Source organism: Phyllostomus discolor, chromosome 14, assembly GCF_004126475.2.
Source record: "Phyllostomus discolor isolate MPI-MPIP mPhyDis1 chromosome 14, mPhyDis1.pri.v3, whole genome shotgun sequence".
NCBI lineage: Eukaryota > Metazoa > Chordata > Mammalia > Chiroptera > Phyllostomidae > Phyllostomus > Phyllostomus discolor.
Window position 1 is genome coordinate 24195247 of NC_040916.2, and position 20496 is coordinate 24215742.

Genomic DNA, 20496 nt, shown 5'->3' on the forward strand with positions numbered 1-20496 from the left:
ATTGGCTCTCAGCCTGGAGGCGTTGCGGAGCGTCAGCATCAGGGCACGCCCCCCCTCTTTTTTGTCTTCTTTGGCCGCGCGCAGCCCCTCCGCACGTGAGGCGCGCGGCGCTGGAAAGGCCAGCGAGCCTCGCGGAAGGGTCGGGCCCCGCCGAGGGGAGGCGCCCCGCGTGGCGACAGGTGCGGGCGCTGGGGCAGCCTTTGAACCTCGCTCCAGTGGCGGAGGAGGAAGGTACCGGGCCGGGTCCCCGGCCCTCGCGCCCCGGATGGATGTTCCCGGCCCGGGGTCCCGGCGGGCGGCGGCGGCGGCGGCCACCGTGCTCCTGCGCACGGCTCGGGTTCCCCGCGAAGGCTGGTTCCTGCCCACCTCGCTGCTCTGCTCCTATGGCTTCTTCGCCAACCTCAGGCCGTCCGAGCCCTTCCTGACCCCCTACCTGCTGGGGCCCGACAAGAACCTGACGGAGAGGGAGGTACGCGCGGCCCGGCGTGGCGGGAGCGGCGGCCGGCGTGCGGCGGGGCTGCGGCTGAGGACGGGGGGAGGGCGGGGGCCGCGCCGGCGCCTTCCTGGGCACTTGGGTGGCTTTCCCCAGTGGGAGGGCGTCCCCTGGCCGTGCGCCAAACGAATTCAGGCCGTGTTTCTGTGCGTTGCGTTTACGGGGCGCGCTTTCTGCCAAGGACTCGAACGCGGGTCCGGAGCCCCGGTGCTCCCGGGCTTCGGGGTGGCGATGCCGTCATGGAGCGCAGCCCCACTGTGCTCAGGCCCGTCCCGCAGTTCCTGCTAGGGGCCGGGGGCGGGCAGGGGGACACCGTGGGGGGGTGTGTGTTGGGATTAAAAAAAACAACCCCAAAACTGAAAACAGCAAGCTGTAGTTGGGACATGGTAAAGGTGTAGTAAATATTTACTGATTGAAAGCAGAGAACCAGATGCTGTGTAACACCTGCTTTTCTGCCAGGGTCCGCCCCTCCCCCGCTGCGGCGCCCCCTTCCTTCTCACACTTTACTCTGTTTACCTTTGGCGAGATGGATGTGCTCCGATAAGGACAGCACGGGACGAGAGCCCGTCATCTCAATTTGGCTCGAATCCTAGTTGGAGGAGGCTGTGTCCAAGGATGTGCGGCCCCCCAACCCCACCTCCTGGGACAAAAGCAGATACTCAGATGGTATCACAGAGTTGGCGTTTAATTACAGTTTTTCTTGCCCGTGGATAGTTGCTTCACAGATGTTAGCTTTGCTCAATCACGTGGTGAGATCTTGCAAAGCTTCTGTCCCTCTGTGATGTTCAGAGTCATTGAGAGCCCCTAGGCTGAAGAACTCCTTGCTGGTTGGTTTTCCTTAGATGAGGGTTTATGAGGACTTCAGAAGTGCACTGTGTACTTTCAAAACGTGTTTAACTCTTAATTAAAGCTTATGGTCAGCTGCAACGCTTTGCTTTCAAAGAAGAAAGACATGTTAACTGAAAAAGGAACTACACTCAAGGTGCCCCCACCACAAAACCAAAATACAGCAAGGTCAATGTGCTCTTCTTCCTGGAACACTGCAAAGCCTGAACGAACGCTCGGGTCTGGTGATCTTTTCTGGAACACTGCAAAGGGCAAAGGCGGAGTGGGCACTTGTTGGCCGGCCCTGTTTCCTCACGCTCCCTGTTCCTCCCACCTGCTGGGAGGTACTCCTGTCTAAACCTCATTCCTCTCCCTGTGATTCGTCACTGATTTCGAGCAGTGGCTTGGTGTCCCTGAATAACAGGTCAGAGCAGGTTGTAGTGACTCACGGCCCCACTTGGTAGTTACTTTGCTCCTCCGTGTTCAAGGTCGTTGAACAGGGAGCTGAAAGTTGGGTGTTCAGTCCTGGGTGGAGGGTTTCATTTGAGTTTCTGGTTGTCCCACCTCCAGGGAGTATACCAGGGACTTTTACTCAACTCCGGATCTTCTGTTTCTCAGTCTCTTGCCAAAGACTCCACCAAAGACTGCCGCAGTTATTACACATTTGAATCTTAGTATTGGTAATTAAGTGGAAAGGGCTGACTCTTGTGCACGGCACTCTCTTTTTACAAGAAGAAAGTGACCCTAGTGAATATGAGAATGATCCCGGATGCCCAACCCGACCGCGGGTCAGAGGTGTGGCCGCTGGGGCTGAACTGACACCCAGGGGAGCTGCTGACAATGAAAGTTTCATGCGAACTGCCATGTGATCAGTGTGTGCACCTTGCCTGGCGGAGAAGCGCGGGGGGGGGCGGACCTTCTCCCAGTGTTGACGTTTGAAAGCCGATCTGTTTGGTCACGTGCCCCGGGCAGAGCTGCCGTGGGATGTCACGCGCCCTGTCTTACCAGAAAGCTTTCCAGAGTGAGTGAGGTGTGTGCAGGGGACGGAGGAATAAAGCACAGGTGCCAGGCCCAGGAAACCCTTGCTGATTCTGTAACAAAAACATAGCAGTGCTCCTGTTATGCAAATTAGATGAGGAAGAGGGCAGGGTTAGAGGAGGGAGTACCTGGGGAAGGTGTGCCCTCCGTCTCTGTGGGCCCGGGAGTCAGGGCTGAGTCTGTGGGCTCTGGGCCGTGTGGCTCTGCTCGCCCTCTCTGGAACCCTCTGGGTTGTGTGTTTTTTTTAAATCTAATAATTGAAATAAACAGAACACTTTGCTCTCCTTCCTGGCCGAGTGCATGCTTTCGCCAGTGGACAGTGAAATAAAAAATCCGACAAGATTTTTAGGCAAAGTGAATGTTTAGTCACGGTCAGTGATGTTTGTGTTGAAGCCGGTACCTCTCCCTCTAGAAGACTTCGGAAGTGTCAAGTTGGATCGCCTTGAATAGAGCTGTTGTTCACCATGCCCAAAGACGAAAGGAGAAAAAGGACAGACAGACTCACAAAGGATTTCTTTCTTAGGTTCCAGGAAAAATATTAACCTCTTCTAGGTGCTACTTTTTAAGTTTTAAACAGGTTAAAGTGTGACTGGATCCCACTAGCAGAAAGCCAAACATTTAATAAAAGAGCTCTTTCTCCCCAAGGTCATTTATCTTTTTGTCCTTTTTAGCAAGGGATTTGACAGGCATTCAGTACTTTTCTCTGATTTTCTTAAAAAAACATTCCGCCCGCTGTGCCTTGATACTCAGAGCTTTACAGAACTTGGCTCTTACTTCCTCCGCAGCCTTCCCTCCCTCTGCCTGCCTCCTCCTCCCGCACGCCCAGGCTCCCCCACACTCATCTCACGGTCCTAAGTCCAGCGTGTTCACGGGCTCGTCCACTGGCCCGGACTCGAAGATGAAGTCTCAGCCGGGAGTGACCCTCCCACACGGATCTGCTGGTGGCTGTCGGTTAGTCCCCACGGCCTCGCTTTTGAGGCCCATCTCAGCAGCAGCTGCGTGTTCCTGCCTCCCTGGTCAGCGATGCAAGAGTGTGTGTGTGTGTGTGCGTGTGTGTGTGTGTGTGTGTGTGTGTCTGTCCCTCGCCGGGTTCCGAACCCTCGGAGAGCAGGCTTCATTTTCTTCTTCCTCTTTGTTGTCCTTGTTGTCTCCTCCTCCTCCTCCTCCACCTTTTACTCCTCCTCCTCTGCTCTCCGTACAGCTTGAAAGCAGTGTTATGGGAATCATTGCTTATTAACTGCTTGTCTAATTGAAACGTGATTCAAAAGCAAAGCCTGAATCTGAATTAGACATTCAAACCACACGGGCCCCCTTGATGTTTCTGTCTCCGAGAAAAGCACAAACGAGCTCTGACCCAAAGAGCTGTGAAAGGTTCCCTAGGGGGAAGTCAGTTCCTTTTGCTCACCGGTAGATTTTACCTGAGATAAGCTGTGGCCCAGGGTCTGGACAGTGGCGTCTGGAATCTGCATTTTGGCAAGTAGGAAGTTTCCCTCCAAGATTAAAAGTTATCCGCCAAAGAAGCCTTTTCTGGTGTGACAGCATCTCCTTGGAGGCACTGGGAGAGAATGCTGCTCTTCTGGAAACCCAGCGGATGCCCTCCGGCGACTTGGTCTTTCTCTCTCCGTGACTGCCCTGCAACCCCCCACCCCCATGGGCAGGTCCAGAAAGCTGCCGCAGGCATCAGAAGTAGCCCCGGAACACCGAGAGTGATCCGTAACAGCCGATCGATCAGAGAGGTGGGGCATCTGAGTGCCGTGGAGTCAGCATACCTGGGTTCCGTTCTCCCCTGCCAGGCCGTGGCTGCGGTGACGTGGGACGGTTTCCTGAACCTGCTCCCGGGCCGAGTTTCTCGGTTGTAAAATGGGGATGGCAGGCACTCCCCCCTTAGGGTTGTTGGGGTTCATGGGGTCGTGTTGGCAAGGTAAGTCACCCAGTACACAGCCCCTCGGCAGCTGCTGGTAGTCCTGGGAGAGGGACGCTCCCCTTGGGGCCGTCCCTTGCTTGGAGTGAGGCGCTTGGAGCGAGTGAGGGAGAAGCCGTCTGGTTTCTTCCCCAGCCTCCCCACCTCCGCCCACCGGCCTTTTGTTTTTGTTTGCGCTTGGCCTTGCAGGCCTGGCAATGTGGCTTTGCCCCGTCTTCATTGTCTACACTGTGGAGTTGTATTAGGAGTAGAAACAGACCTGCAAGTATCAACACTTTAAATTGGCGATTGAAAGGATGAGATGTATGTGATGAGACCTTGGCAGTTAACCACCTGGGGCCAGCTCTTGCTGAGAGGTCTGTGGCGTGTCTCGGCACACGGCTGTACTGGAGTGAAGGGGTCAGAGACCAAAGGCACGGGCCGGAACCGGGAAGACGGGGTGCCAAGGGGCGTCACGGAGGGTGTTTCAGAAGGAAGGCGAGAGGGCTCATGCAGCGCTCTGCTGCTGTGCTGGGAAGACACGTCGGGGGGTGGGCATGCTGAGTCAGACCAAGGAGGCCCTCCCAGACCTAAGAAAGCTGGGCGGGGGGGTGGGTAGTGTCTATGCAGGAGGAGGCAGGCAGGAGGTGGGGTGGGAAGTTGTCGATGGGACGCAGCTACGGAGAGCCTGGAGGGAAGCCCCCACTGCACCCAGCGTTCATCTTGGTGCGCTCGGGGCCTCCTTGGCCTCCTCTAGGGGGCCGCCGTACCCCGAGGTTCACCCGTCACAGCGTGCTCTGTTTCTCATGCGCCGCGGTTTCCACACCTTCGAGGAAGAACCATTTTTACAGTTCTTGAGTACTCCCCCGTGCCCGTGTTCAGGTGCAAGAGCATTCCCTGGTCCAGTGGAGGTTGTAAGTGACTTACAAGCACAAATTAGATCCAGCTTCACGAAGGTGAGGCCATCAGACAAGTCACTTTCGCTGTGCGGCCAGTCAGAAACACGTCAAGTCTGGAATGTGCTTCAGATCACATTTTACCTTTCTAGTTGCGGTAGGCACTGGCAGAAGATTTTATACTAACTGTTTACTTAGTCGTTCCTCTAAAAAACCTTAAAACATCCATTTTGTGCCTGGGTGAACTGAGGGATACACAGGAGGTGGAAAGAAAGTCACCCTCGGACAAGGAGGGGGTCACAGTGCCCCACTGCAAAGTATTGAGCTTGGCACCAAGATAACCTTTCAGAAAGCCCTTAAGAATTGGGGCCGCTGGTGCAGAATTCAAAGTGATCTTTACAAACTGACTGGTCTAGACCTTGCTAGTCACTGGGCATGTGTAAGAGGAGGGAAAGTCCCCTGCAAGGACTGTCATTGCACACATGGGGGTGACCGTTCAGTTCATGTAGCTGATTCACACTGCTCCCAGGGGTCCGTGTGTCCCCGTCAGACCGACGAGTAGCGTGGAGCGAGTTGCACACGTTCGTTCTCTCATTTGACCCATACGACAGCCCGCGCCCTGGGTCAGGTCCTGTTCCGCTCTCACCGATAATGCAGACCAAGTCTAAGGCGCGGGGCGCTCAAGGAAACAGGATCACACGGCAAGTGATGAAAATGAAATTCTAGCTGAGGTCTTAATGGTTTAAAGCTTAAAGATTATTTTTATTATATCCCAATTTTAAAAATACATTAAAAAGAAAACAGCCAACACTACTATTTTTTTCAAGCAAAAAGGAGGACATAGAAGTTGCCCATAATCCCGCCATCCACAGATTATTCTGTCAAGATTGTAAACAGGTTTACCATTTCTTTCCTGGGTTCCCAGAGAAACAAAACAAAGAGAAATCAAATCAGCCCTAATCAATCCAGCAGTGAGATCAAGGCTCCCTACCCTGTGGCTAGAAGAAAGAATTGACGAGGATTCCAAAACATTTGTTCCCAAGACGTTTATTGAGCCCAGTGTCTCCTCAACAGTACGCTGGCTATTAGGTTGTGCCGATGAGTCACCCTCAAAGGAGTTACAAGGCCATGGTGCTCAGCTCTGGGTCATGTTACAATTTCCTGGGAGGTTGTTAAAAAACGCCCATGGCTAGGCATTCCAAAGTTTTAGGGTTCCTTGGGAAATGTGCAGCCATGGCCGAGCACCAGTGCTGTGGGGCCACTGGGGAGGTGACGTACACAAAGCAATGTCCACGTTGCAGGCGGACAGCTCTGCAGGGGGGAGGCTGTGGCCGTGGAGGGATCGAGTCAAAAAAACTTAACTCACGGATACAGATAACAGAGTGGTGATTACGGGGGGGTGGGGGATAAAAAGTAGTGGAAAAAATACAATAAAAATAAACTATTAAAAAATAAAAATACACTAAAAAAGAAAAGAGAGCTTTGAATGCTGTGGCACAAAGACTGTAAGCTCTGGCAGTCTTTCGGGATGAGGGAGCCTGTGAACTAGACCTTGATGAATTGGGGGGGACCTTAGGACAAAGGTGTGACAGAGTGGAAATGCGGAAGTATACTCCAAACAAGCGTCAGAACTGTGGCCCTGGTTTCTTTGGCTGGTAAGGTGGTGGTTGTGAGGTGTCGGTAGGTGGTTTCATGAGGACAGATGGTTACGAATGTTCCGGGTCCTTGGAAACCACTGACGGGTTTTCTCCTCCTTTTCGCGCCAGGTCTTCAATGAAATCTACCCAGTGTGGACTTACTCGTACCTGGTGCTGCTGTTCCCCGTGTTCCTCGCCACGGACTACCTCCGCTACAAGCCCGTCATCCTGCTGCAGGGCCTCAGCCTTATCGTCACCTGGTTCATGCTGCTCTACGCCCAGGGGCTGCTGGCCGTGCAGTTCTTGGAGTTCTCCTACGGCACCGCCACGGCCACCGAGATCGCCTACTACTCCTACATCTACAGTGTGGTCGACCTGAGCAGGTACCAGAAGGTCACGAGCTACAGCCGGACCGCCACCCTGGTGGGCTTCACGGTGGGCTCGGTCCTGGGGCAGATCCTCGTCTCCGTGGCGGGCTGGTCGCTGTTCAGCCTGAATGTCATCTCTCTCACCTGTGTTTCCGTGGCTTTTGCTGTGGCCTGGTTCCTGCCCATGCCGCAGAAGAGCCTCTTCTTCCACCACGTGCATCCCACCCGCCAGGGGGTGAACGGTATCAAGGTGCAGAACGGTGGCGTCACACAGAACGGCGGTATTGTCAATGATACCGTGGCTTCCCACCACCTCCCTGGCTGGGAGGACGCCGAGTCAAAAATCCCCCTGCGTGCAGAAGAGCCGCCCACGGAGGAGCCGGTAAGTTCGGCCTTTAATTAAGTCTTACGGTTTCTCCTCGGGGGGCTAGACTCACAGTGGAAAAACAGGACAGACAGGAAACGCCCTCTTGCAGGACCTGGTCTTCATGTGGACTCAGGTTTTAACCTCCGTTGGTTGGTTGGTTATTTCATTCATTCACTGATTCAAAACAGGGCTGACTTAAATTAGGGGCGGCAGGTGTGTTTCCCCAGAGTGAGTGACCCGCCAGGTCAGACTGGCGCAGCACGCCACGCCACTGTGTGCGCGTCAGGGGCGTCTCAGGAGCCACAGCAAGGGCTGCCTCTCCTTCATCTTCCCATCCCCAGAGCCTGGCACAGAAGGGAAGCACTCAGGACATTTTTGCTAAATGAACAGAGGAAGCGATTCCGACAAATGATGAGTATCTGCTTCCAGTTTCTGAATGGAAGCCCAGAGTACTTAAGGACAGGCGGCGTTACCTTCCTCTTCTGTGCTAGAGATGTCTTGATTTTAATTCGAATACTTCACTGAAGTGGCACAGCAATGCATAATACAGGAGAAGAGGCTCTAAAGGAATATTTAAAGGAATATGTAAGAAGGTGAAATAAGTGTTAGAAGTGTGACGATGAGATTGTCTCTTAGAAGAGAGGTATGGCATCAAAAGAATTCATCCATCCATTCTCTCCAGCCGGGAAGAGTCCCTGCCTCCCTGCCTTTTTTTTTTTTTTTTTTTTTTTTTTAATAAAAGCTTGTTACTTTCCTATGAGGTTATAAGCTGTGAGGGGCAAGGTTCGTTCCAAACACACCGAATTAGTCTCAGCCGTCCCGGGACACGCTCGGACGTAGGACTGTTCCCATTCCAGCCTTGTAGACGGCTCTGGCCGACGAGAAGCCCCGCAAGCTCCGTGGGCTGGCCGGGAGGGCAGGACCCACGGGCGTCCAGTCCCGCTCTCCTTCACCTGGGGTAACCCGCGTCGTTTCGACGTGGCGTCTGACGTCCTTACGGAAAACTGCGCTGCTTTGCCTGCCCTCGTTCTTCGCTTCTGGGGACTAGTTGAAATTCAGGTCATGACCCCAGAGCTTGGGTCACACTGGGGAGCCCGGGTGACACCATAAAACACGCCCCGATAATTAGGGCACGTGTGGGCAGCTCAGTCAGGGTTACCAGAGACGAAGCCGAGATGAAATGCTGGTTCCCTGGCAGCTCGCTCGGCGACGCCGGAGCGGCGACAAAGGGTTGATGAGGGAGGGAAGTACAAATAATCATTTGATGGGTCTCATGTGGAAAAATCGGAATAAGAACTGTTTCTAAAAACCTGTTTTAAATGTGTTAAAATGGCTTTAGCTAAGATTGGTATGTCTATACATACCTATAAAAATATGTATTTTTAAATATTGACATATAGGCCGTAGTTCTAAAGATTTTGCAGACCAGTGAGTTTTAAACTTTTTGAACACGAATAGAAAACTACTCAGTAAGAAACATTTTATACAGCAGCCAGTGCTCAGGGGTGTGTGTGTATTACAGGTATAACTGAAACAAAACTTTTTACAACACAGTATTTTATCTTGACACATCCCAGTCAATTTTTTATAATGTGATCATCACCCACTAAATCGATTTTTATTACCCACTGAGGTGAAACCTAAAGTCAGCTAATGATTTGAAATCCATCATCGTGGAGAAATTTTGTGTGTTGCTCATAGATATGCAAAATGCCAGTACTTGACATGCTGGATAATTATAAAATTTTAGAGCTAGAAGTGATTCTAGGCACAGGTCGTAGAACAATCACAGCATCTTAAAGTTACAGCGGACTTGAGATCCCCCACCGTCTCACTTTAGCGATAAGGATTGGGGCCAGGGACAGTGACTTGTGCAGAATCACACAGTTCTCCTCCTACATGTAATGTAAGAGTGTATGTGAGATTCACTTCAATCTCTGTTTTGCTCTGTGAAGTCTTTCACTGGGTGGGGGCTGACACGGTCAGAACCATCCTGTTGGCTACAGTGCGGTAAAAGTCAGGGCCCGGGTCAACTCCGGCGTGTCCTTGGCTCTGCTGCAGACACCGTAACAGGCAGGCAGTGCTGCTTGGCCGCCGTGCCGCCCGACGGCACTGACGTCCCCCCTTGGCACGCTGGAAGGAGAGTCAGAACGTGGGGCCCGGAAACTGCAGTGCCGTTTGCTGTTGACAAAGCCCGTGATTGAACCGCAAACCATCACTGTAGTGATTACGGTAAAGGAGAGTGTGTAGGCGGGCAGGTGGTTTGATCGTGATTTTATAGAAAGGGGAAATGAACAGCGGGAGCCAAAATAAACAGCGTAATGGGCTGGCGAGTGGCTGTGGTAGGGAGAAGCTGTGATCGCCTAAGGGGACCGAATGGCTTTCTGAAAAGCTGATGTCTGAGTTGAGGCCTGAGGGACAATAAGGAGCCGGCCGTGAAAATCAGAATAAAGCACAGTCCTGACTGGTAGGACCGTATTTTGACGAATAGTAAGTCTTTCAAACTTACTCTCAAAAATTTCCATCGTAGCCATTGGTTTGACTGTAGACAAATCTCCCTGTGCACCAACTAAGCTAAGCAAAGAGTGGCCTTGAACTTGGTGTTGTGGACACCTAACTGTGCCTTGTAAAGGTTCTGTTTAAAGAAGACGCTGCCCATTAACTCAGACTGGATTGGGACTTGAACGTAAGAACTAAAACCATACACTCTTAGAAGAAAACGCAGTTAGTAAGATCCCGACACTGGTCTTGGCAGTGATATTTTTGAACCTGACACCAAACGCAGAAGCCGCAACAGCAAAAATAAGTGGAGCTACATGGAACTGAAAAGCCGCACAGCAAGGGAAACCATCCACACAATGAAAAGGCAGTCTACGGAGCGGGAGGGAATGTTTGCAAACCATGTATCCGACAGCGGGTTAGTATTCAAAAGATATAAAGAACTAATAGAACACAACAGCAAAAAAGTCCAGTTAAAAATGGGAGAATTAAAAATAAAATAAAATAAAATAGGGGAAGGATCTGAGTAGACACTTTTCCAAAGAAGGCATACAGGTGGACATCAGATACATGAAGAGACGTTCAACATTTCTCATAGCCAAGGAAATGCAAATCAAATCATACCACCTCACACCTGTTGGAATGGCTGTTCTCAAACAGGTAGGAAGTCACCAGGCTGGCACAGATGTGGGGAAAAGGAGGAGGTCACAGGGATGGCACAGATGTGGGGAAAAGGAGGAGGTCACCAGGCTGGCACAGATGTGGGGAAAAGGAGAGCCTCCGGCACTGTTGATAGAAATGGGAGTTGGTGCGGCTGCCGTGGAAAACGGTGGGGAGGCTCCACAGAACCACCGTATGGCCCAGCAATCCCACTGCTGGGTATTTATCCGAAGAAAACAAAAACACGAACTGAGAAGCATCTTCCCTGCGCATTCAATTCAGCACCATTTACGATAGCCGAGGCCTGGAAGCATCCTCGGTGCCCACACGTGGACGGATGAGTAAAGAAAATGTGGTGTGTGCACGTACAGGGGGATATCACGCAGCCGTAGGAAAGAGTGAATTCTTGCCATCTGCAACAACATGGGTGCCCTTCGAGGGTATTATGCAAAGTGAAATACGTCAGAAAGAAGAAGACAACTACCATAGGATTTCACTTATGTTTGGAATAGAAAAACAAAACACAAAACCACAAGCTCATGGATGCAAAGAACAGTGGTAGTTGCCAGAGGCAGGGATTGGGTGACAGGAGAAATGTGTAAAGGGTGTCAAGAGGTGCAGACTTCCAGTTGTTAAATAAGTCAGTCCTGAGGATGAAATGTACAACACGGCGGGGACAGTTAAAAATACTACGTTGCATATTTGAAGGCTGCTAAGAGAACAGATCTTAAAAAAGCTTGTAACTGTGTATGGTTACAGAAGTTAACTAGACTTACTGTGGTGATCATTGTGTAATGTATACAAATACTGAATCATGTATACCTGAAACTGATATACTTTAGGTAAATTATACCTCAGTTTAAAAAAGGATAAATAAAGGTGTAAAGGGGCTGACGGCAGGAAGAAGTAATCTTTTAACGTCTGGAGGCTCTGATGCAAGGCAAGTGGCCACCCACCAACGGGAGGGTTGGATGGGAGGGTTGGGTCAGGCTGCCGCCATGGCTGTCATCACCCTGTCACATGGCTCCTGTGACACTTCCTGGCTCCTGCATGCCGTGCTGTGGCAGCTTCCCTTTGGTCCCTTTGGCTTCTGTCATGTTGCCCTTCCATGCTCACCACAGAAGTAGAACTCCCGTGCTCTGACCGAAGCCCAGTCACCATGCCGCACTTAGCTGGGGGAGGCTCTCAGCACAGCTGCAGGCGGAGGAGCCTCGCGGGGCGTCTGGAATTGCGTGACGACTTCTTGGCGTAGTCTGGGGACGGTGCGTAGTTCAGGAGTGTCTTGATTTACACAGTTATAAGCACAGTAGCTTCATTACCTCGATATCATAGTCATATTTCCTGTAAATATTGGGTGATATGCAGTGTACAAGGAAGAAAATTAAAAGTCACAAATTGCCCCACTCCCCAGAGGACGGACGGCTGCTGACATTTCGGCCTGGTTCTAAGGTTTCTGCCTCGGCCGTTACCGCTCAGCGAGTCCGGCAGCAGTGAGGACCGCAGGCTCTCGGGCGGGGCTCGAACTGGAGAGCGACTGAGCAGTTACTGATTCTCCCTGTGGCTTGCCGCTCTGCGGGGCGTGTGCACTGTCGGCGCCTTCGGGCTGAAGTGGTCACTTCTGACCTCCTTTCCACTTCATCTCGTGAACAGTGCGTCCCTTCTGGGCTGATGGCATGCAGCCGTGGTGACGTTCATGGAGCAGTTCGAGCAAAAATTGTATGGAAATGTGTTTTTTCCCCGAGAAGATAAATATAATCGCTAAGACACATATAGTACAGGGTAGGGAGGGCAAAAGCAGATTTCCAGTTGTGAGCATGCAAAACACAGGGCTTATTTTCGTAGTGTTTGTCATTGTGTAATTTCCCGAGCGAACAACTGTAGAGCCACTCTTGCCTCCCCCTCCCGTGAATGCGTTTTCACAAGGGAGAGGAGTGGTGTCTGCCCGACAGAAGAGGGGGTCTGTGCAGCTGCGTCCTGCCCGGGCGCCTCGTGGTGCTGAGCCTCTTCCTCCCCCCCTCGCGGCGCAGGGGCCCCCGGCGGACCGGCTGCTGGTGCTGAAGGTGCTGTGGAGCGACTTCCTGGTGTGCTACTCCTCGCGCCCGCTGCTCTGCTGGTCAGTGTGGTGGGCCCTGTCCACCTGCGGCTACTTCCAGGTCATCAACTACGCGCAGGGCCTGTGGGAGCAGGTGATGCCCTCCCGCCACGCGGCTGTCTACAACGGGGGCGTGGAGGCCGTGTCCACCCTGCTGGGTGAGCAGTGCTGCGGGCGGGGCGGGCGGGGCCTCCTCTGGCAGCTGGCGGCGGGCTTCCCCCCTCCCCCATCGGGGGGCACAGCGGAGAGGGACTCGTGTATTCTCAGCTCTGGTTGTATGGTTTGTGTGCGTTAACTCGGCCCTCACTGAATCCCCGAGGTAGGTGCAGTTACCGTTCCCGTGTCAGAGGTGACGAAATCGCAGACAGTTTTGTGAGTAACTTGCCCAAGGCCCTAGAGATGGTGAGTCCTAAGGCCCAGATTTGAACTCAGAGCCCATGCCATTGACCGTTCTACTTTGTTGACACGTCTCGTAAGGTTTCTGGAAGGCGTTTGGAAGGCCTTACGAGACTTCTGTGAACACGCAGACCTGTGCCTGGCACTGAGAAAGCCCCCTGCAGACTTCAGCTGTCACCGTCACTACCCCCCTTCACCAGAGGGCAGAGGGGCCCCCTTGCCACGTCCTCGACGGCTCCTCAGTGAGGAGGGGCGGTGCCCCGTCCCGCCGCGGTGCCCCGCTGGGAACAGAGGTTCTGCTGGACGTTGCTCCTGCCTGGGCCAAGTTTCCTCGGCAGCATCCCGGGGTCCGTGGCCTCCTTGACCGCCTCGCTGCCGACTGCCCTGCCTCAGTCTCCCCCTCACACCGACTCCACAGCATTTATGCCGTCGAGGCCAAGTTCTCTTTCTGATTTCCAAGGCCCACAGTGATCCTGAGCTGCCCTCTTTATAAATCCACAGCTTTTAAAATGGAATAAGCTGATTTTTAAATTTAAAGAAAAGTATTTATTTAGCAAAATAACTGGATTATTTTCCTCGTTTTGTTTTGTAGGCGCTGTTGCCGTTTTTGCGGTGGGCTACATAAAGATACCCTGGTCCACCTGGGGAGAGATGACGCTGTCCCTGTTCTCGCTCCTGATCGCCGCCGCGGTGTACACCATGGACACCGCCGGCAGCATCTGGGTGTGCTACGCGTCCTACGTCGTCTTCAGAATCATCTACATGCTGCTCATCACCATAGCGACGTAGGTGTTTTCCTCAGGGAATTATCAGGGAACTCTGTGATAGCACAGACCCTTTGGTTTCTTTGCAAAGAAACTAAAATGCCTAGTGGAAGGAGGCCAGCGGGAGGAAGCAGTGTGCCGTGTTCTCCTGAGCGAGCACGTAGGCAAGGTTCATTTATTTCCCTGTGCGCGTGTTCCTGCTGTTTCCAGATGTTTGCATGAGATTTACATCATTTAAAGGTGGTGTTTATTTTCAGAGAGAGGGGAAGGGACGGAGAAAGAGAGGGAGAGAAGCATCAGTGTGTGATGGCTTTTCATATGCCCCCTACTGGGGACGTGGCCCACAACCCAAGCATGTGCCCTGACTGGGAATTGAACCAGTGACCCTTTGGTTAGCAGGCTGGCACTCAATCCACTGACTGCGCCAGCCAGGGTGAGATTTACAACATCATTTAGCAACAAAATACTTTTCACTTGGTTGGGAAAGGAATTGACAGTAGCAAGAGGGGGGTACCCTTCCGAGTTACAGGAGAAGTTGTAACTACCCAGGAAGAAATTCTTGTTTATTCCTCCCTCTTCCTTCCTTGGTTAAGTTTCCAGATCGCCAGCAACCTCAGCATGGAGCGCTACGCCCTGGTGTTCGGGGTGAACACCTTCATCGCTCTGGCCCTGCAGACGCTGCTCACGCTCATTGTGGTGGACGCCAGCGGCCTTGGCCTGGACATCACCACTCAGGTGAGGTCTGTTCCGGCCCTGCAGGCGTCGGGGTTTGATCGGGGCGGCAGAGCGGGGCGTGCCTAACGGAAACAAACTCAGACAGTGTAGACGGATGCAGAGTGAGAAGTGAGTGTCGCCCCCCGTCAGCCACCTGCCGTCCGTGGCTTCTTGGCTGCCCGGAGCAAGCTGGGGCGGTCCTCTTCTGCTGAGGCCCTGCTTCCCTCTCAGCCAGGCCTGCCGCCTCCCTTATGCAACACCCCTCACGCAGACGCCGAGGCGGTGACTCGCTGTGACGAACAGCATTACAACTCTTGACCTGTTGAGAGAGCCCCTGCACAGACACCCGGGGCTCTGCGCACGCTGCTTCCCGTTGGGGAACCGTGTGGTTGCGTGAGCCTTCCCGCACCGTGCTGACAGGTGCGGTTCACGCTGGGCTCCGACAGAACGGGCGGTCGAACAAGTGCCCGCCGGACCCCCGGCCCAGGCCAGGCGGCCGCTCCTCCGTTGTTCCCGCCGCACGTAGCTCTTGGTTCTCTCAGGACACAAAGAGCCGACACGGCAGTAGGAATTAGCTGTTTTTACTGATGAGCCCTAACGGAGAAAAGAATGCAGGTAAAGGGCATGGAGTGCTTTCTGTGCACCGGGTTGCCCGTGTGGAATCTCGTAGCGCCGTCAGGGTTAGGCGTGAGATGAACCTGAGAGGTGGGCACTGGTGAGGTCACAGGGTCAGCGACAGGGCGGCAGGGCTCGGGCTCAACCAGCATCTAACCCTGAGGCCTCCTCGTCTCCCACGGCGTCCTGCTGCCTCAGGGAGGGGGAGGGGGAGGAGCGGGAGTGGGTGGGGGTGGGAGCTTACTGCTTTCAGTGCCAGTAGCGCCCCAATTGCTGCCAGCACTGAAAGTTTCGAGAAGACCTCTCGGGGGCTGGGTGCGCACACTGGGGGTGGAGGGCGGGGCAGAAGCGCAGTGCCGGTTCCCTGCTGTAGGAACCACAGGTGTGACCTTGGGACGGCAGACCGTGGTGGGCTGTGCCGGCACTCTAGCTGCCGTGACTGACTAACAGGTTCCCTACAGGAAAGTGTACCCAGATTTTTGAAAACTGGCTCAAAGACTTAGAGCCACTCTCTTATCGAACCCATGGACCAGCTTATAAGTATGCAGTAAGTTATTTTAAGGAGGGTACGGCGGTGCTGTTGTTGATACACTATGTAGTCGCATTAAAAAGCTGGCTTAGAGGAGACCCAGATGAAAAGGAGCCCTGCCAGGGAGCACACCGGGCGGGGCGCAAGTGGACTTATGGTTGTGCGTACTCGAAGCACAGTTTATTTTTGTATTATTGATTACTGTATTTTTCCACACACACAACTGTAAACCTGTTTTGGCCCCACCTCGTAGTTGCGCCCCTTTCTAGGGAAGATTCCAAGTTCCTGACCTTCAGAACTTGGCCTGTCAGTCACACCCAGATATTGTGTCTGTCAGCCTGAGGCCAGGGACCACGACTCTGACAACAGCCAAACAACAAAGACAGACAGGAGCGTTAACAGCATCGGCATTATGCTAACAAACACGCACACAACGTGCGCTCACCCCTTCCCGCACCCTGTGAGGCAGAACACAGCGGTGTGCACTCCACTTTGTCAGCGGAGTCAAGGCCCGCAGACGCAGTGTCTCAGTGGAGGTCGCACGGCCAGCCAGGGTGTAGTCGGGGTTTGTGCTCAGGCTCCGGACCGCCGCGCGCGCTGCCCGTTTGTGTGTTCGGGGAAGCACACTGCGTTTTGAAGTTTTGTGGCGGAACTGAATGAGTTTTCAGTTTGAAGTATGTGTGTTTACGTACGTGTAATAAAACAGCTCACGTTCTTACTGATAATTCTATGAACGCCTTCTTCCCCCCACTTTAGTTCCTGATCTACGCCGGCTATTTTGCACTTATTGCTGTGGTTTTCCTGGCCAACGGTACAGCCACGGTTATGAAGAAGTACAGGAGGCAGGAAGACCCAGAGTCAAGTTCGGAAGTAACCAGTGCGTAGGCACCGCCGCCCGGCTGCTGCTCACAGAGGGGCTCCGCACAGCCACGGTCTCGGGACGGACTTAATTCTCACGGTGTAGACATGCACTTGTGAATGTGCATTTCACGGCTTCAAAGCAGCCGGCTGACCACACGTGTGTTCCAAGAGTAACATAACAGTGTTCAGAGAAGCAGAAGTTTATTTCGTGGATTATTTAAAGATGACTTTTTTTGGATTCAAAAGGGAACTTGATTTTGAAAACCAGGTTACCGCAGTCAGGCAGCACATGCTGCTGTGCACTTGAGAGCAAGGGAGTTGGGTGTGTCCCAGGTCACGTGCTTCTGTGTCTGACGAGCCAGGTTAGCCCGGTGGGGACCGGGGCTTCGCAGGGACCACGAGATGTTACAGCTTAAGGTAGAAGTGTGTTGTGACAGCACCTGCCTCCGTTCAACTCAGTTCTTGTTTTGTGTTACTCGTGTGCACTTGTGTTTCTGCAGATGAAAGCGGTTCTTCTCACAAGCAATATTTGCTCTGGTTAGGTGTCCTGTCCTATAAGGAGTGTGTCATTTCTAATAAGTTATTTTTAAAAAATTCATTGTATGAATGTTCTCAGTTCCCATCTTGACAGTTGTGTATTTATGTAGATTTTTGTTAGAAGTACATGTTTGCATCATTCATATGCTTCCCAGAGAAGCTCATTCAGTTAGAAAATAAGGCAAGTTTTGAAGCCTGCTAATAATCCGAACGAAGAGACCTAATCCGAAAAAGTAACGTAGGTTTCCTCGTCTTTTATTCTTCAGTATGAAGGGCTGTTAATTCCTTGGAGAAAAGTTAGAGTATGGGCTAAAGACGCAACTAGCCCACTCTGTATTTTCATTCTCTTTTATTTCCGAAATAAAACAAAAAAGTCTTTTTTAAAAAATAACTTCATCTCCATTTAGAGCTTTTATATTTGTCCTTCACATCCAAGATAAGGGTGTCATTGGTAGTTGGATTATTCCAAGGCCTTTTCCACAAACTCAGCCTCTTTTTGATTATTTCAGTGGGACAGGAACCAGGATAGGTGTGATCCCTGCATTTTGTACATTCAATCTGCCTTTGCTTCGAAGAGTGGATCATCTTGAATGTTTGCTTAAAGCAACAACTGCTAATGATTCCATTCCCAAGGTACTTGAACAAATACTATTCCGTATACATTTAATCCTCAAATCAGTCTACCAGGTGGCTGCTAGAGTATGGGAGACATAAACACTTTTTTTAATTTAATATTTATTGTGTTTTTTTCCATTACCGGTTAGTCCCCTTACACTCCTCTCCCCGCTGCGATCACCACACTGCTGTCCACGCCCGTGCGTCCTTCTCCCTCTCTGCTCAGTCCCTCTATTTTAACACTGTTTTAAAGCCGACTTTGTTGCCTTATCTTGAAAAGAATCTAGGTAGCCGTTTTCAGCTGGGGGACGGGGGTTAACTTTTTTAGAATAACACAGCTAAAGAGTGTAATAGTGTCAAGACTACAAAAGTGATGTATTTATTTGGTTTAAGCGGAAGCTCTAGAAGCAAATGAATAGGATAAGAATCGGCCATTTTCTGTTCACCTCTTTGCAGGTACAGGGAAGGGGAAAACATTAAGGGTGGGAAGGGGACATAAGGTGGGAGTGGCAGACTCCAAATTATATTTTATCTTTCATTTTATTTTGCAACATGGGGAATTGTTGGTTTACTCAGTAACAAATGGAAAAGTGGTATTCGAAGGGTTTTATTTAATTTTCCAACATAAAATGGACTGTGGTGCAATCAAATTGTTCACATCACCAAAGCGTCACTTGGCTGGAACTGAAATCCAAGTCTGCGGCACGCAAACAGAGCCTCTATGCACGACACTGACACGCTCGTGTCTCGGGGTGCAGCCGTGTTTGTAGGGGGCTGTGCCCGGTTTGCAAGTGGTACTGTGTGTGGTCTTGCAAATGAGTGGAAATAATTTATTGTACTTTTATTCAGTTCTGTATAGATGATAAAATTATTTTTATTAAATAAATATTTTGCAGTATCTTTCCCCTTTTTCATCAGAATTATTTTAAGTTAATGATTTCTCTTAAGACAAATTTCCTATTAAGCCTTCCCCTCGTAGTTAACCTTGTATCCTGTCGATTCTTCCGTCGCTCTGTGATCATTGCCTTTGACTCTCCTCCTGATTTCTGCTGTTCCCCTGGTTCTTTCTAGAACAACGTGGCTCTGTTTATTTTTCTTGATTTTGACACTTCCCATTTCTGTTTTTAAAGCATTCTCCCTTTTAGAAATGGCAAAGACCCACATTCCCTTTCATGTTAACTGGATTTTAAAAATAAAGTAAATTAAACCAAATCGAGGGCAGCAGCTACCATCTTGTTTTTGTTCCAGCCCCAAGTATTCTGCTACCCAGGGAAGCATCTTCGTGCCACCGGCGAGAATCACTGGTTCATCGTATCCCGGATGCCAAATCAGATGAGCACCTTTCCTTTAATACCCCCTTCCAAAACCTGCTTCACTGAGGCATTGCATTGATTATCACCAAAGACGTGGACACTTTTAATACCAAAAGAAGTTTTTTAAGATAAAATTTTCTGTTCCTGTAGTTTTATCCCCTGTACCTTAATGCCTTTCAGGCTGTATGCCTTCTGCCTAGGGACCGTGTCTTTTTTTTTTGTCTTTTGTTGCAAACCAATCTATATGATTACTGAGTTACGGGAATATGTAATGGGCTCAATATAGCCACCTGCCAGTGCAATAGCTAAATGCCTATTATTTTTTAAAACATAAAACACTAAGATTAAAATGCCCACCAATAATCTCCAGTCCACTGGGTGATGTACCCAAGGCCCTGTGCTGCAATGATAGAAACCGTTTCACTTAATCATGGCATCCTCACAGTTAACCCCTAACATTGGTTTAAGACGATTTAGTTTGGAAAAGGCATTTCTGGACATTGTCTCCTGTGTCTGCAAAATGATCTTGTAGTAGTCCTAATTCCCCTGTTGTTTTCATTAGTGTGGATGGGAAGGAATTCAAAATGCTAGGTTTTCAAAGGAGTCAATCTTAAAAAAGTAAATCATTGCCCACTTCCTGGTAATTTTGATCAAGATTTCTACAGTCCTTCTGCCTTCCTTGCTCAGACCGCAGGCCGGAAACGGCTGGGCCCCTGACAAACGTGTTTGGCTCACAGGACACATCTGATGCCTCCTTTCACTGTACGCTTTGGATGTCTCCCTAGTGTCTGGCTGACCCCCTGAAATAAACCTCAGTCAATGGAGCGGGTCTGCAAAATGTCTCAGCAAACACAAAGATATGAAAATACTGTATCTGTCTGTACAGGTTGGAAGAAATAGATGATACACTTAACTGGCCCAAAGATGGTCCTAATTTTCATGGAAATGCCTGTTCACAGGTCGTACTGCAGTGGTTTTCACAACGTGCTGTGATTTTTCAGATATCTCAGAGGCTGCTGCAGGCAGTCAGGGATAGATTGCATTTTAGGCCACACCTCCCCGCCCCCCTTTCCATGTTTTAGACCAGCAATTGTGAATCGCCTAAAGAGTTTAGGGTAAACTCCACGCCTCCATGCCGTCACAACGCTATCACCTGTCTCTACACACAACACCCTACCTGCCCTCTTCAGTAAGTCATTCTTCGGAAGTCAGTATTGTCCCTTTTTTCTAATTGGTCCCTCTTTTTTATTTTTTGGAGCTAAATGCATCGGTGTGCATCATCACCCTGTGTTCTCTCCTTTTAAAGTGAGCTCCTTCATGCAGAGATTAGGAATGCATCCTGATGTTTCTCTGCCTTCTTAAATGAATGATGGTTCA

General features: G+C 51.1%; 1 protein-coding gene across 1 annotated transcript; it reads left to right on the forward strand.

Annotated features, from left to right (window-relative positions):
- The first annotated feature begins 89 nt into the window (after positions 1-89).
- On the forward strand, positions 90-18704 carry SLC19A2 (solute carrier family 19 member 2). Its single transcript, XM_028530848.2, has 6 exons — positions 90-469; positions 6919-7539; positions 12711-12933; positions 13764-13956; positions 14529-14670; positions 16550-18704. Exons 1-6 carry the CDS (start codon positions 266-268, stop codon positions 16676-16678), a joined length of 1512 nt encoding a protein of 503 aa, XP_028386649.1. The 5' UTR covers positions 90-265; the 3' UTR covers positions 16679-18704.
- Positions 18705-20496: the final 1792 nt, after the last annotated feature.

Coding starts and splice junctions, on each gene's coding strand:
- SLC19A2 (XM_028530848.2), top strand. CDS start 266: ATGGATGTTCCCGGCCCGGGGTCCCGGCGGGCGGCGGCGGCGGCGGCC. Junction 7,540..12,710: donor AGCCGCCCACGGAGGAGCCG/GTAAGTTCGGCC, acceptor CTCGCGGCGCAG/GGGCCCCCGGCGGACCGGCT. Junction 12,934..13,763: donor GGCCGTGTCCACCCTGCTGG/GTGAGCAGTGCT, acceptor TTTGTTTTGTAG/GCGCTGTTGCCGTTTTTGCG.